This window comes from Balaenoptera physalus, assembly GCF_965194825.1.
Source record: "Balaenoptera physalus genome assembly, chromosome: 3".
NCBI lineage: Eukaryota > Metazoa > Chordata > Mammalia > Artiodactyla > Balaenopteridae > Balaenoptera > Balaenoptera physalus.
Window position 1 is genome coordinate 17,628,376 of NC_138890.1, and position 16,658 is coordinate 17,645,033.

A 16,658-nucleotide genomic window follows, 5' to 3' on the forward strand; every position below is an offset into this window, starting at 1 on the left:
GACACAAACCCATGGTATATGCAGCATCCACCTGGGCCCTCAGAATGCAGGGGGCAAGGGGAACAGATGCACACATGAATCCTGCTGTGCCACGCATAACAGGCCCTTTCTCTCCGACAGAGGGCCTCCTCTCTTCTGCCACATCTACAAAACTATGACAGGCTCACTCTTCAACCCGCAATAAAGTCTCAGACCCTTCACAATCCCCAACAGTGATGTGCAACACAAAGATCATTCTACTTTGGGTATGGGTTCTTCATATGAGAATCTCTATTAAGCTAAATATTTAGGAAGCAAACTCTACAAATCAACTCTATCAATTCATAATACCCTAGGATGTTTCTATTTGACTTATAGGAATTAAAGCTTTCCCCAAACTTTAATTCATTTTAAAAATGAGTATGAAAAGTTCAGAAACAGGAGTCAGAATGGTGGTTATAACTGGGGAGAAAGGAGGCCTTGACTCTGTGGTGCTGGTAATGTTCTATTTCTTGCCCTGGGTGTATTAATTTTGTGATAATTCAAGATTTGTGCATTTTCTGTTCTCATGATTTGTTCACTTTTCTTCATTAATACTTCAATGAAGGATTTACTAAATATTTAGTAATAATACAAAATTTTATTAAAAATTAATAATAAATGTACATATGAAAGATATACCAAAACTAAATTTCAGCTGGGCATTACAATTTCAAAAACATCTGAAATCACTGCCTTAGGTAGCAGCACAGCTGGAAGACTACAGCACAAACCTTTCATACGGACAATGGCAGGTATTCCCACTCATCTGTGTGTGACCCCTGGCTACTCAGCCCCGCTACCTCCACTTCCTGATCTGTCAATGGGATAATAATTGTACCTATCCCACACTGCAGCTGTAAGGCTTAACTGAACTGATAACGTGAAAGGTGCTTAGAAGAGTACTTGGCACCTAATATATGCTACAGGTGTTATTACAATCATTGTGAATACTACAAAGTATCTACAGAACTAACTCAGCTCATCTATTAGGAATGTGAAGAGTCTACTCTTGATTCCATTTCTTTAACGACTGCTAAAACATCACCATACCCAGAATCTGTCATTTGGTCTCATTAGTTTTCACCACCTGATCAGAGTTGGCTATAGACAGCACCTGGCCACAAAAACAAACATGACAGTGAAAAAGAGGAGAAAAAAAGAAGGAAGAATATGCCTAGTGTACACAAAACTAAAGTGCCAAACAACTTGATTCCATTATAAGAGAAATAAATTTAACTCCTATGTTAATCAGATTGAAGTACTTCCCAAGTACACTCTAGAACTTCTCTTAATCACAGTAGCAAGGACTGACCCAAACTTCCCAGATATGCATATGTGCCAATCAACCCGTTACTCAGTACTACAAATCAGTCCAGTTTACCAGCTCTGCTAATTACTAATACCTGAAATTAGGACAAACCTAAAAGAAAGCTGCCATATTAAGCATGAGAATTTTGTCATCACAACAAAATGATGTCAGGGCTGGAGGGACCACAGAGATCATCTCCAACTCACTTCATTCAACAAATGAATGAGCACAACTCTATCATGGCAGAAGCTCTAAAAGTCCACTGATAGCTTGGCTAATACTCTTTCAGGAGCATTAGCATCTTCAAGTGTTTTCTCTGAGTGTCAATTCTGAAAAAGTAATAGCCTTAGGACCTACATATTTAAGGACATACAATACAGTGCAGGGACCAGAGGGTACAGGGGTAAGGAAACAGAACATATACAGTTAAAGATAAGCAACAATAAGACTGCAGATACTTGCACTGAATTGCAAAAACAGTAAGTGGTAAAGAACATTCTAGAAGAGACTACTGCAGATTAAGACTATAAGGAAGGCAAACCTCCTACTTGAAGAATGTAGCAGGGCTGGAGCAGGAAGAAGCAGAGACTTTCCACTCTCAGGTCTGGTGCCACCTTCTTGTGCGTCAGTAGGAATGACCATTCTGAGTCACAGAGAAGCCTGAGGCTTATGGGGTCAGAAACTTCCCCAAGGAGACACAAACCCAAGAATCCATCTTCTTGGGCAACATGATGATGAATGCCAGACCAAGGGGAATCTCAACACTACAAACAAACAATCTCATACTCCCAACTCAGCAGGGCTCTGTAAAGGATCCAGGAAACCCATGCTCTTATGTCACTGGAAAGCTAATGAAGAGCTCAGGTGTTTAAAACTCCTGACCTCCTGTACAGAAGACTGGTGTCGTCTTCTTTAGGGACTTTATCTGTGAGCTCCCTGCACACAGTGGGATTGTGTGGAAGCTCCCTGCGTGGGGCAGATCAGCTGGGAGGGTGCCTTTCCTCTTTAACGATGGTTCACTCTGGACAAACGGAACTGTAAAGCCAAAGTGTCTTCATCAGACCTTTCTCCCTAGTGAGAAGGACACTCACCTGAGCACTCTGAAACAGACGTAAAACAGACTACAGAGTGTCGCTGGACTAGGGCTTCGCACAGGACAGGGAAGCAAGGACGTGTAGACCTTCAGCTCTTATGACGGACACACCTACAGTCCCCCATGAGCTGTGAGGTCCCCGGCGAGCCACCTGCACAACCTGCTAGCACTGTCCTGCCATGAGGCCACTCGGCAGTTATTCAGATGTGAATAATAGAAAAGTTTTTACTCTCAGAATTAGGGACTACTAACCCCATCAACCATGGTTTTCAGTGTTTCCACGTCCAAGACAAATGTCAGAGGCAAGGTACCTCTGGCCTGTCAGTGCAACGTGCTCACAGCTCGGGTCAGCCCCTGAAACCAGCTAGACTCTGGTCCTCCTGGCTGAAAAGAGCCTCCTGCCACTTGGCCACCCCCTGTCTGCCATAAACCACCCCCAAGAGAGTCGAGGAGGGGCCATATCTTGTTTACCGCTATTCCCCATACTTTGAGACTTTGATTTAGCATGAAAATTGAATTTATATTAACAATTGCCTGACCCGAGCTGTCATTCCTGAATGTGTACTCTGAGAGGTATTCCTTGAGCACTGAGTGAGATTATGCACAAATTCCCCAAAGAATTACTGAGTCTGGCATTGCAGCATCCAAGGAACCATGCTGTAGTTCCAACTCCAGCTCTGCCACAAACTTTATGACTGTGGAAAAGCTATTTCATCTTCTGGGCCTCTGTTTAACCATGAAAATAACTAAAAGACCCAAGGACAATATCAGCTCTAAACTATTCTAAAATTCAAAAAGAGATAAAAGTTAGAGGAAAGAAAATTTAAGAGAAGAACGAAAACACTTCTCATGATTGTACTAATACAAGAAATATGAGAAAAGTACTCAGGTTTGACAAATACCAAGGAAAGAGCAAAAGGAAAAACCTGTGGCCACAACTTTTCCTACCACAGATTTCCATGGCAGCTTTCCCAACAGACCAAAATAAATGAGGATTAAGTGGAAGGGCCAAAGTGAGAACAACATTCCCGTGTGCAATAGAATGACCCCACCCACACCCTCCCTTCTCCCTCAGCTGAGGACTCTGATACCACACCTGTCCCTGGGTGTCCTGCCTTTCCTCTGGTCTCCGTGCACAGTTTGCGGGAAGCAGTGTCCCCGCTCCCTCCCTCAAAGACCAGATTCTAGTCTGGTCTCCATCCCTTCAACACTAGGAAAGAGCATGCTGTTTTCTTCCTAAGGGCCAGGTAGTAAATATTTTAGGCTTTGTGAGCACATGGTCTCCCTTAAACTATTCTGCCATTGTAGAGTAGAAGCAGCCAGCGACAATACAGAAACAAAGGGGTGTGGCTGTTCCAATAAAACTTCACTTATAAAACAGGTGGCAGCCAGACTTGGCCCATGGGCCATAGTTTACCAACCCGTCCTAGATCATCTCATCAGTTTACACTCACGCTCTAAGACCATCTTAAAACAGACACCCTCCCCACATCCCCGCAGTCCTCTCCACTTACTGCTCCTCCAAGAGACTCCAAATGCTTCCCGGTGCTTGCCCCCCAGCCACCCGCCAGGAATCTCCCCCTCTAGACAGGCTCTTGTCCCCGCCACTCACTGACACTTCTCTGTCCAGGCCTCCAGGTGGCCAAATCCAATGCCCACATCTGTTCTAACCTCTGTCCAACACACCTGCCCATCTCCTGAGACACATCATGTCTTGGTTTCCTGGACACCATGCTCCCCTGGTCTCCCACCCCCTGGGGCCTGTTTTCAGTCTCCTCTGCTGATTCTTCCTCTTCCACCTGACTGCTAAATGCTGGAATGACCAGGTCACAACCTTGGTCCTCTTAATCAATACTCTCTAAGTCAGTCAACACAGTTTCACGGCATTAAATATCACCTTCCAGCTGTTGCCTGCCCTGCCAAACTTCCCTCTCCAGCCCAGACTCTCTGAGACTTAAGTATTGCCTGGGCATCTCCACCTGACCATCTAACAGGCATCTGCAATTTAGCAAGCCCCTCCATCTGCTCCTGCATTTCAGTGAAGGCACTGCCAGGTGAGTTCTCCTGGATCCCCTCTTCCTCATCCCTCTCAATCCGTCAGCAAGTTTTGGCAGTTGTATCTCACATCTGCCCTCTGCACTGCCCCCCATCCGCACAGCCACATGACTATGCAACACTGTCATTACTCTCCTGGACAACTTCCCACCTGACCTCCTTGTTTCACTCTGCCCCCCACTACCCGTTCTCTAGCCAGCAGCCAATGTGACAGTCATAAAACAAAATTAGAAAATATCATTCTTCTGCTGAAACCTTTCCCTATGTACCTCGAGTAAACTCCAAAGTCACCACCCAAGTCACATAGGCTTTACTAACTACAGCCTCACCGCCCAGCCCGTACCCTCTCTCTACTCTGCTCTGTTCCTGTCTCAGGCTCCCCACCTGCTGCTCCTAGGGCTCTGAACAGCCAACCTTACCTCACTCTCCAGGTCTCTGCTCCAGTGGCATCCTTGCCCCTTCACCAACCACAGCACTCATCAACCACAGTACTCACCATAATTCCAAAAAGCCTGTGAATGTGCTTACATGTTGACCAACTCAGTCAAAACAATGGAGAAGGCAAACATTACAAGGAGGGTGCCTTGTGCATAATGCTGGTGCATCATAGGAACCCATTAAATATGTGTTGAGTGAACCACAAATCGTATGATGTGAAAACATTAACTGTGTCCTCTGTGGACAGTCTTCTTCCCTCTATCTGCTGAACTAGGTCTTCACTCTATGCTAAGTTCACGGAGTTCTTATTCGGTCCTCACCTGCTGTAAACGGGAACCCACATCTCCCAGTGAAAACACAACATGCCTGCTGAATTGGGGAGGGGAGGTCATGGCAAGGTACCTCAAGAGTGTCTGAGACTCATTCACACAGTGATGCTCCTGGAGAAGAAATGAAGGGTCACAGGGACTGAACTTATTAACACACTGCAATTAGTATAACAGATCTCTTTTAGCACTTCCATCAGACCTGTGCCCTGGAGTAGACTCAGTATCAAGTAAACATCTTATTTTTAGTTAATTTCCAAAGTAACAGACCAAGCAACATTTTATACACCTTCCAATAACTCCTGACCACAAGAAGGCTTAGAGTCAGAACAGTGGAAGCAGTGGCCAGTCTTTTCCATTACCTTCACCTCCTGCTCCTCAGAGGCTCCCACTTTCAACCAGGGAGGTTTCGGGGTGTTTCATTGCAATAACATAGCCTATTCACATGGTACGTGCTATCTTTCTAACCTCTCAGAGCAGAGAACTAGGATTTTATGTTATTCCCACTGCATTTCCCACAAAATGTTAACTTTTAAACTCCCCTCCTGCCATTTTTCTTTCTGGCCCTCTGTGGCTGTGTCACTGAGATGTGACAAGGCTTAGAGCAGTACCCTGCTCCCAGATTCTGAGTCAGGTTCTGGGTGGGGCCCAGGAATCTGCATTTCCCACCAGTTCCCAGGTGATGCCAGGGCTGCCGTCTAGGGGCCTTGGAGGGACACAGACCTATGTTCCAGTCCCCTGTTCTCCCTAGTTATGTCAGAGCCTCATGCGTGCAGCTGTGATAATACTGTCAACACCAGCGAGCCATCATGTGAACTAGGGGAAATACAGGACAAAATGCCTGGCCCAGGGCAAATGCTCAAGAAAGGAGACCTTCTCTCCTACCCTGAGTTACTGGTTCAGTTGCCCCAACAATCCTGGGGAGCATGTGGACCTGCTGGCCTAAAGTGTCCCCTTTCTTGTGAAACTTAGTCTCAACCACAGAGCTTCAGAAGCTGGAATCCTGGGATTCTTCCCAGGCAATGTCTATCTGAGTTTCATATTTCCCCTGTGAGGCAAACTTTGAGCCATATTTCCCAGTTCTTTAGACAATTATGAACATTCTGCTTCCCACGCTTTTTCTATTTGCCTTCCATGATCTGCACTCACCACAACTAAAATCAAATAATTAAGGAACATCTGGTCAATATGTGGCAAGAAATTGACATCTGTTAATTTTTTTAAAAAGTTAAAAGCAGCAAAAGCTTACATATATAAACTTACATACATATAAAATAGAAAGAGAGACGTGTGTGTGTGTGTGTGCAGGGAGGGACAAAGAGGAAAAAATGAATGAGTGCATGCCTAGAAGGATAACTCTATATCAAGAAACAAGAAAATGCTCATCTCTGGATGGAATTAAGGGTGACTCTTTTTCTCCATTTTAACTTCCCAGTGCATTCTAACTTTCTGCCCAACACTGGCCCAATGAAGAATTCCACAGCTTGACCATGTGAGGTACAATGAGACAGACTAGGAAGGGAGTACAGTGCACGCAGAATCACACAACCCCTCACACTGCTCTGCTTGCAACGAACTCTCCACTGTCCCATCTTGCCCATGTTCTCAGCTCCCACTTTAGACCCCTCCTCTACCTGGACTTCAGACTCTCCCTAACTCACTTTCTTCCTAGTCCTCCCCTTCTCTGCCTTTCCCCACTTCCGGTCCTCGCTGTTCACCTTCTGCATAAGCTTCATACCCCTTGGAAAGAGTCCCCCCTCAAGCCCTGCTCCAAAGCTCAGAGCCCTCATATCCCCAGAATCTCACTTATGCCATCTATAAGGGTAAATAAACAAGATTACATCTTCACTGTTTAATAAAGGGGAAGAAGTTGCCCCTTCCCTGCCCTTCGAGTGTTTCCTTTCGTCAGGAATGAAACAAATTCAGTGTTCAGATTTTACAGGGCAGTCACCACCTGCTGACTCAGAGCGGTAAACACGAACCTCCAGAACTGAGGCAGGAGTCTCTCATCAGCCGCAGACTACACAGGTGCATCTATTTTTCCCTCAAGGAGATGAGAGAGGTCTTAACAGTTCATTCTTCTGTTTTCTTGTGTGTAAAATGTGTGACGTTCTGCCCAGCTCTGTACTCTCTTGAAGATGCCTTACATGCACGTAATCTGCTCATACAGTAATGAAACTGTTTTCTTCCTTTCCATATTGATATGGGTAGGAAGGACATCTATTTCTCCAATATGCTGAGACCCTGACGTGTCACCCCCACCCAAGTCCCTCTTTGATGTCCCCCATTTCAGGTCTGCTGGTGTGCACAGCCTCATATCCCCACCCTTGATCCCCCACACCTTCACTTCAGACCCACCCTATTCCCCCAGCATCCCCTCCGGGTCCCCACCGTCGCCCTAGTCCCCCAGCATGCCTCCAGGTCCCCACCATGCCCTTCAGGCCCCACCATCCTCTCTTAGTCCACAGCATTTCCTCCGGGTCCCCAGCATCGCCCTAGGCCCGCAGCACCTCCCTAGTCCCCCAGCAACCCCACCAGGTCCCACCATCACCGGCAAGTTACAGCATTCCTTCCAAGTCCCCATCATCCCCCTAGGCCTCCACCATCGCCCTAGTCCCCCAGCATCCCCTCCAGGTCCCCAGCATCCCTCAAGACCCCACCTTTGGCCCTTGTGCCTCTCTGTTAGCCCAGCCCACATCCCACCACCTTCCGTAGTCCTTGGAACGTTGGAAAGAGGAGGAGTCCTCACTTCGGCGGTCGCGTTAGGAGGGACCCTGACGGAAGGGCACAGGCCCCGCTGCAGACTGGAGACACACCTTACCTGAGTCGCGGGGGAGGCGCGAAGTCGACAGGACTCGAGGCCGACACCGTTCAACAATCTCTGAAGCCGCGGAGGGCGGGGGACCCGGAGCTGGGAGGATGGCGCTGTGAGCCGCTCCCGTACCTGCGCCGGGTGAGGGCCGTAGCATGCAGCGAGCATGCGCCCAAGAACTGGCTCGCTGTGTTTCAGGCTCCGGCCGGAACTTAGACCGCGGGCTCTTGGTTCCGCTCGACTGCTCCGGGACGACTGCGGCCTATGAGTGTCTGTATCTCGCCGGTTTCGCTCTGGCCGGCGAGGGGCTGTGAGCTGCGGGTGCTCAGAGCGTGTACTCCGGAAGTAGGTTTAGCAAATACTTCCTTTTTCACCTCCCTGTTTAAAGAGCAGAGAAGTGGGAATCCGGAAGCCGCATTCTGGACCTCCACGAGCACTCGCTCCGTCCCCAGCAGCCCCTCCCGACTCCGCGCAGCCCCTGTGACCGCCCCGCAGCCCTCCTTGTGCCCGGCAGCTCCTCCGAACCCCCCTCCGAGCCCCGCCCTGTTCCCGGCAGCCCTCCAGATCCCCCCGGCAGACTCCCACCCCACGCACCCCGCACGCCAGGACGCCGAACCTGGCCGGGGATGGACAGGGAGGCGCGCGTGTTCGCCGAGAGCCACTTCCGAGGCCTCGAGGGGTGTCTCCCCCGCAGGGTCTGCCCGAAACTTGACCGTGTGGACTTCATCGAGAAGCCGGACTCCTTTTCCTACGCCGACTTCTTCAAGGGTTACCTGCTCCCTAACTTACCGTGTGTTTTCTCCAGCGCCTTCACCGAGGGCTGGGGCAGCAGGAGGCTCTGGGTGACACCCAGCGGAAAGCCCAACTTCGATTATCTGCTTCAGAACTATGGTAAGGACTGAGCGTGAGTGCCCCGGGCAAGAACAGCATGGAGTGCAAACACAGGACTAGACTCTTAGGTCGGACTGTGAGGGAGGGCGCAAATGAGGACAGCCACAGAGGGCTTGAGGGAGGCAAGGCATGAGTCACTCCCCAGAAGAATTCACCTGGAGACGGTGTAGCAATGAGTTGGAGGGCGGACAGGGTCAGGGAGGATTGACAGGCTGGAGGACTCTCAGAAAAGTCTTGTCCCTGACCCTTTCCTTTCAGGAGACGTGGTTGTACCTGTTGCAAATTGTGGGGTCCGGGAATACAACTCCAACCCCAAAGAACACATGCCCCTCAGAGACTACATCAGCTACTGGAAAGAGTACATTCAGGGAAACTACTCCTCTTCACGGGGCTGTCTCTATCTCAAAGACTGGCATCTGTGCAGGTAAAGGAGCCTGGAGCACTGGCCACAGCACTGCTTTTCAGTTCTGAGTGAGCCCTGGCTGCACACGGAGGAACTCATCTTTTCCCCAGTTCGGAATTTAACCCGCTTTCCTCGGCGTGGTTGGAAGTGTCATTCTCTCCAATCACGGCCATCTCACCATGCCTGCACAGGCTTGGTTGCTTTGAGGAATGTGGGCCTGGCAGAGGCACAGATGGGCTGTGGTACCCACCTCTTCTTTGTCACATTTGCCCAGAACCATGCTTGTCAGCTTCACCTCCATCTAACTGGCAGCATCCAGCCTTTGCCTCTCAGATGCCCCTGGGACCAGCCTCCCCTGTCCAGACCTACTTCTCCAAGTCAGGCCTGTTATCATCCACCTTGGCTGTTGCCAGTCTCCAGACTAGCTGCCCCGCCTCAAGTCCTGCACCCCGCTGCTAAAGTCCATGTGAGCTTTCCAGCAGGACTGTGCCCCACCCATTTAAAAATCTCCATCACTAACAAGCAATGCCAACTCTTTAACAAGGCCTTCCGAGATCTGTTGCCACTCACCACATGCTTCTTCCACCTGGGGAGCTCAAAGGATGTGCTCTGAGAAACGCCTCGCTCTTGTGGGCAGCCCCACCCCTTCTGCTGGCCTTCCCACTCTCTGAGATGGTCCTCAGGTTTTGTAGCCATTTCCCCTGCCAGGGGTGTGCTTTTCACAAGCAGAGAGTAGGTCCTAGTCAGACCCCTGCCATCTAGCACAGGGCCCTGGCACAGATCAGGTGCTCATTTATTGAATGAGTGAACAGTCGAATTCTTGTTTTGCTGATGCAGGAACTAAGACTCAAAAAAAAAAAAAAAAAAATTCAGGCCCTTGTGATTCCCAAGAGAAATCCAAGAGTACACGAAGGGCACCAGCATCCTGCTCAAAGCTTGCCCTTGGTACTATCTTCCACACAGCTTCTTACTTGTCAGAGAGACCTGGCCCAGCAGACAGTCACTAGGATGCAACCAGACTCTGGTCCTAGACTTCACGGACTCATATTCCAACAGCACAGTTGGGGACTCCTGGATTCAGACACTCGTGCACTGTGAATTTGTGCTTCAGATAAGCAACGAGTAGTTTTTTGGGTATAAGTATGTCCCAGGTATTACAAGGGGCATACTTATCCTAGAAACTTGTTCACTGTTTATTTGAAATTCAGTCTTGAGGAAGTGTCTTGCGTTTTCCTTGGCAACCCAAAAATAAAAAGAACAAAGGAAGGCCTGGATCAGGCATGCAGGGGTGGCCACAGGGGAGGTGATATCTGAGCAGGGTTTTGAACGATAAGCAGGAGTCTGTCACTGTACAAAGGCATGGCAGCGGAGGGACCTGCATGGTGTTTTGGGGAACTACTGGTGGTTTGGTACTACTAAGGCTCTCCCCTGTCAGGCCTCTGACCGAGAGTGTTGTGTGACCATGTTGTTGGTAGAACTGCACTCTCCCTTGGGCTGGTTTAGAATGCTCCTCTGTTTGGGAGCCCATTGGTTGGGTTGTAGGGATGGATCCAGGGGAGTGAGGGGTTGAAAAGGACCTCCGTGTACCTGGGCTGTCCTCATGCCTCGGCCTGTGGCTTTGAATCTGCTCGGCAGAATCAAGGTCACTGGTGTGGTTAAAAAAGTGGAGGAGGCCCCCAAATTCGGGAAACCAGCAGGATGCAGATGATACATTTAAACCCCAGCTCAGCCAGAAGCTGAAATCCTGGAGTGGGTGTGGGAGCGGCCCGGAACATCTAGGTCACCGCCTGTACAAGTTGTCTAGGCTGTGTCACAGCACCCCCAAAAGCCATTTCATCTGCTTACAACTCTGGTTCAGTCGTTTGGGCAGGGATCAGCTAGGGCCACTTGGGGCTGTGGTCATCTGGTGGCTGGACTATGGCTGAGTGGTCTGAGGTGGCCCCACTTCTGGCGGTTGGTGCTGACTCCAGAAGGCAGGTCAGGGTCATTCACATAATTTCAAAGCTCTCATGATATTTCATGCACTCAGGACGTGGGTGCCGGGAGGTTGGCTTGTAGCCACTTCTGCTGTAGCTTCATGCCACTTTCTAAAGGGACTCCTCGGCGGAGGGCGTGTTCACCCTGCCCATATACTTCTCATCTGACTGGCTCAACGAGTACTGGGATGCCCTGGACGTGGATGACTACCGCTTCATCTACATGGGGCCCACCGGCACCTGGTAACTGCCTGTCTGCTCCCACCCACCATCCTACACCCTGTCCCTGGTCACTCTCCTGAACCTTCCTGCTGGTGTGTCAGCTCTTGCCCAGAGCCTCTCAGAGATTCCTGTTAGCCAGGTCATGGAGTTGGCTGCCAGGTCTGGCATTTCTAAGCCCACTTACCGTCTTTCCTCTGTGGAAAGAGCTCATGCACCTCCTGTGTGACGTTCTGGGGTGGGGGAGGTTTGGCCCTCCCACCTGGCTCACAGGCCAGGTGTGAGAGCTGGCGACCACTGAGGCCTCTGGGCCTGGCCAGTCTATTCAGAAGAAGCAAAGCCCACATCCAAGCCACACAGCACCAACAGAAGCTCTTGCACAGGTCGCCGTTCCATGCTGACATTTTCCGCTCCTTCAGCTGGTCCGTCAACATCTGCGGGAGGAAAAAGTGGTTCTTCTTCCCACCGGGGCAAGAAGAAGCCCTGCGGGATTGCCACGGTAGCCTGCCCTACGATGTGACCTCCCCCACACTCCTGGATAGCCGCCTACACCCCATGCGAGATCACTGTAGCCCACCACTGGAGGTCACACAGGAGGCAGGCGAGATGGTGTTTGTGCCCAGTGGGTGGCACCATCAAGTCCACAACCTGGTATGCTGGGCACTCCCTACCCCATGTGCAGTGGCCCAGACGGGTCAGGGAGACAGGCCACAGGGCTCACTGGGCTGACTCTTACCCCTGTTCACCTGTGCCCCTTGGCCTGCTCGGCAGCTCTCCTTGCCCTCGGCACCTTCCTAAATGCGTTCCTGCAGAGAGAGGGCCGAGCCCACCCGCCCTGATCCCATAGAGTGGGTAGGCTGTCCCTCTGGGAGAGCCTGGGTATGGGATGGGGCAGGCCATGCGCAAGGATGGTACTGCATGTGGCTGTGTTGGTTCCCTGCATGCAGCACTGCTGAGGGCCCCCATCCTCTTTCCCTCCCTCCCATGTTGCTTTCCTGGGCAACAATGGGCAAGGGGTCCATACACTGTGGGGTTGTCCCAGCCCTTAGGGAGCCCCATTCTGGGCTAATGGTGGATTCAAATGATCCCAGCTCCCTCTTCTCTGCTGGCTCCCATTGGGAGATGGAAGCAGCTCCTCCCAGCTGAGGAAGGCTGAGAGGACCTCAGGATGGGGAGGGGACGGTGCCCCCTGTGGGCTCACGGGGACAGCCTGTGCCCTACCCCTTCCAGGAGGACACCATCTCCATCAACCACAACTGGGTCAACGGCTGTAACCTGGCCAACATGTGGCACTTCCTGCAGCAGGAGCTCTGTGCCGTGCAGCAGGAGATCATTGATTGGAGGGACAGCATGCCCGACTGGCACCACCACTGCCAGGTGGGACAACTGTTCTGAGCAGGAGGGGGGCACAGGATGAGGCTCACCAGGGCTATGGTGGGGGGATTGGTAGGGGGCTCACCTGAACCAGGACCACAGTCAAGGGCAAGAGTGTGCTCACCTGGCCCAGGGCGTCAGTGGGGGGAGGGTATGGAAAAGCCCCCAGGACAGCCTGCAGTCTTAAGGGAGGGTGTGGTCTCTAAGGTCAGATCTGTAGTCTTGGGGGCCTGGTGGCAACCAGGCCTACCTATTGTGAGTGAGGGTTCTGGGGCTTCCAGGCTGCAGGACTCAGACTCGTGTGATCACCGGCTGGCACCCAAGTGTCTCCATCCTCGAGGACTGGACCGTGTCTCAGGGCCCTTTGTAGCCTAGACTCGATGCAGGGTCAGCAGAACTTGCCGAGAGCTGTGAGTGAGCAGCAGCTCACTGGTTGTTCCTTTCTGGCCCAGGTCATCATGAAGTCCTGCTCCGGGATTAATTTCGAGGAATTTTATCACTTCCTCAAGGTCATTGCTGAAAGGAGGCTTCTCCTCCTGGCGAAGGGGATGGGTCCTGGCAAGGTGGAGGGCGGCAAGGGCACCAGGCTGGGCCCCGAGCAGGCCGCTTTTGACATTGGCCGCATAGCTGAGGTGCTGGAGTCCGTGGTGGCCCACCCTGACTTCCAGAGAGTGGACACCAGTGCATTCTCACCACGGCCAGAGGAGCTCCTACAGCAGCTGGAGGAGGCTGTGGCCGCCACCACATCCCTTTAGTGCATGCTGCAAGGATCGGGTGCAGCACATCCTTGGGGGACCCTGGAGGCACCAGTGTGGAAGGCAGTCACCCTGTGCTAGGGTCCCTTCTGGAAATAAAGCTCTGTCCTCCTGTGTGGCCTGGGATGTGTCACTTCCCTGTTGAACTGTCACCTCGGCGTCCCAGGCACAATTCCTGCTCTTTGGGGTCTGACATGTCCTGGCTGTCTGTTGGCATCCCTGGGGCCCCGATGCCTGCCCAGAGGGTCCAGGCTCCTTGTCCTCGTGAGTCCCAGCCAGGACTGGGAACTGGATCCGGTGAGGGGGGGTGCATGGGGAGGTGTTGGCCATCTGGACCCACGGCAAGGAGGCTGGGAATGTGCTGGGGACTCAGGAGTGGGGGTGGCATGTGGCTAGGTTTTCTTCTCCCCCACCCCCCCAGCCTTCCCTCAGCAAAGGCCAGCATCCAAGCTGACAGGCCTCCCATCCTCAGCAGTGCAGGGCAGCTGGCTCATCTGGCAGGGCCCCCTGTGCAGTAGCACCACATCCCTGCATGAGTCCACACATCTCCCACTGGAGCAAGACCCTCAGTGTAGGGTGGAGACACTGGGGCCCAAGGCAGCCCCAAGACCAAAGGCCTGTGTCTCTATCCCACACTAGAACCACCTGTGCCCCCCTCCTCCCCAGCACTGAGCCAAAGATGTCTGTTGGTCAGGGCTCTAGGCCTCATGTGCTGTCCTTCATGCAAGCCCCCCAAGTGTCATAGGTACATCATCGACGTGCCACTTGGGCCCTGCTGGCAGTAGGGCAAGGCAAAGCACCAGTGAGTTTATCCCCCTCCTGCTTGCTACAGCACCACCTTTCCCCTTCAGAGACTCTAAGCCCGCCCTAGCAGCTGCATACCCAGTGAGGGAGAGGGCCTTGCCCAAGGTCTCCCTGCAGGCCAGGTAGGGCCCAAAAGGCCAGCTGGAACCTGGGCCTCTTCCACACTTCATACACCTGTTCTGCACCATACTACTTCAACTCATTGAACACCCACTATCCGCCATCTAAAGTCACTTTGCAAACAGTGTTTGATTCAGCAACCACTCTTTGTGCACTCATTCTGCCCTGTCCAGAATTTTTTGTCATTGCAGACTCTTTACCCTTGTATGTACCGTCCAGTTTCCACTTCTTGCACACCTATATTACACTCAATAGTCAGAGTTTCAGGATTCTCCAGAGAAATGGAACCAATAGAATATGTGTAGAAAGAGAGGTGTTAAGGGCTGTTAATTGTTAAATCTGCAGGATAGGCTGGAGACCCAGGGAAGAGTTGACCTTGCGGTCTTGAGTCTGAAGGCTGGAAACTCAGGCAGGGTTTCTATCTTGCAGTCTAGAGGCAGAAGTGCTTCTTTGGGAAACCTAGGTCCTTTGCTCTTAAGATCTTCAACTGATTCAATGAGGCCCACCCACATTATGGAAGGTAATCTGCTTAAAGTCTGTTGAGTTCACAGCAACATCCAGACACTGGCATTTAGCCAAACAACTGTGTACCATGACCTGACCACACTGGCACATAAAATGGACCATTGTAATCACTCCCCGCATATTCACTGGTCACTCTGCTTCATCCAGTGCCCACTTCTTATGACATTGACCAGTGTCTCCTTGCTCACTCACTGTGCAATTCAAAAGCCAATGACTGTCATTTCCACTTGACTTCACACTTTGCACACCTTTTTGCCATTCAGTCACTGTTTACCCACTCGTCATGTGCAGTTCAACAGCCAATCTATGCGTGTGCATCCCACTTTCACTCCAGCACACTCTTGCAGCATTTAACAATTGCTCCTCCCATGCTCACCATCAAATTTTCTATTCTCACACACCCACTGTGTGCTATTCAACAAAGTCTTGTTGCACCCACTGCAAGAGTCACTGAATACTCCCTGGGGCCATGTTATCAACTACTCTTCACTATTCTTCCAGCTTCCCCTCCTATACAGCCACTGTGTGCCATTTAACAGTCAGTGCTTGCACACTCACTGCAAAACAACTACTGTTTTGCACGTTTCTGTCAACTTATCAATCTTTCCTTGCACATTCTGTACCATCCAAATTCCACTAAGCCATCAATAATCAACTCCTTTGCAATCACTATCTGTAGTTCAACAATCATTTGCTCCATTTTGTTCTATTCTGTGTCCGCTTCTTGCACTCCCACTTGCATTCAACAGTCACTTGCACAAATCACTTAGGGCCTGGGAGAGGTGAGCCCTGCTCTGTGTCTGAGTGACAGAGCCGTCACGGAGGAAAGGGTAACTCAGAATTGCCCTGCATTTCATCTGTCTCTTGCCTTTATAGGCTGTATATTTAGGGGATGTTACTGAAAATAGGTGACAGGGTGCAGGCTGAAGGCTGTATAGGGTCCCAGGGGCTCCCTCCCTGTGCCTGGCATTAGCCCTTTAGCTTCCAGTCCTGGGAGAAGCCCCAGGAGGGCACTCAGGTGAGTGTGGGGCAGTGTGTGTTTCCCACCCAGATTGGAAGCACTCTAGTGTTTAATTGGTAGAGCTGTGTCTGTGCTGCCCGTGGATTGTTGGTCCTGGTGGTACACCTCCTCCCCTGCTAATCAGGCTGCATCTTTCAGCCCTTCCGACATGAAAGGTTGACATCCCCTTGACATAACCAAAGTACATTCATCAGGCCCCAGCCAGAGAGGAGTGACCTGATGTACCTGATCAGTGTACCTGATGGTGGGCTGGGGGCCATCTAGGGCATTTCTGGGTTAAAACAATTATACAGGGCATTGCAGGGATGCTTATAGCATGACACCCAGCTATAGGCCTAAACTCTGCATCACAAATCTTTCCCCTGGATAAGAAATAAGCAGGAAAAGGAATTCTGAAGTCAGAGAAATATTCAAATTTAGGTAAAGTGCTGACCTTGGTGGGGAGGGGTGATGAAAAGTCCTGCCTGCCCTCAGTCTGTTTGCAAATAATCTTCCTCTGGCTTTTTCCTTTCCATG

General features: G+C 51.0%; 2 protein-coding genes across 9 annotated transcripts in view; one reads left to right on the forward strand and one right to left on the reverse strand.

Moving 5' to 3' along the window:
• SNAP47 (synaptosome associated protein 47) overlaps positions 1-8,221 on the reverse strand; it is an 86,296-nt gene extending 78,075 nt beyond the window's left edge. For 4 of the 5 annotated variants that reach the window (XR_014261835.1, XM_082455126.1, XM_082455125.1 and 1 more), the window contains exon 1: positions 8,064-8,220. The gene's annotated coding sequence lies outside the window, so the exon portion shown is untranslated. Of the gene's footprint in view, positions 1-8,063 lie in introns of all 5 variants that reach the window. The other variant, XR_014261834.1, reaches the window with a different exon arrangement.
• Positions 8,222-8,428: 207 nt separating this feature from the next.
• Positions 8,429-13,788, forward strand: JMJD4 (jumonji domain containing 4). 4 transcript variants are annotated; one of them, XM_082455123.1, is made up of 6 exons: positions 8,429-8,945; positions 9,204-9,369; positions 11,442-11,567; positions 11,927-12,194; positions 12,774-12,920; positions 13,199-13,363. In XM_082455123.1, the coding sequence occupies exons 1-6, from the start codon at positions 8,681-8,683 to the stop codon at positions 13,220-13,222; spliced, it is 996 nt and encodes a 331-aa protein (XP_082311249.1). In that variant the 5' UTR covers positions 8,429-8,680; the 3' UTR covers positions 13,223-13,363. The 4 variants fall into 4 exon arrangements, with proteins under 4 accessions (XP_082311249.1, XP_082311247.1, XP_082311248.1 ...); XM_082455121.1 differs by lacking the exon at positions 13,199-13,363 and adding an exon at positions 13,370-13,788 and having other exon boundaries at positions 8,430-8,945; positions 11,963-12,194; XM_082455120.1 differs by lacking the exon at positions 13,199-13,363 and adding an exon at positions 13,370-13,788 and having other exon boundaries at positions 8,431-8,945.
• The last annotated feature ends 2,870 nt before the right edge of the window (positions 13,789-16,658 follow it).

What these genes read in the sequence shown, in the direction of transcription:
- JMJD4 (XM_082455120.1), top strand. Translation starts at nt 8,681, where the DNA reads ATGGACAGGGAGGCGCGCGTGTTCGCCGAGAGCCACTTCCGAGGCCTC. An exon ending in TTATCTGCTTCAGAACTATG is followed by an intron (nt 8,946 to 9,203) that starts GTAAGGACTGAG and finishes CTTTCCTTTCAG; the next exon opens with GAGACGTGGTTGTACCTGTT. An exon ending in ACCATCAAGTCCACAACCTG is followed by an intron (nt 12,195 to 12,773) that starts GTATGCTGGGCA and finishes TACCCCTTCCAG; the next exon opens with GAGGACACCATCTCCATCAA.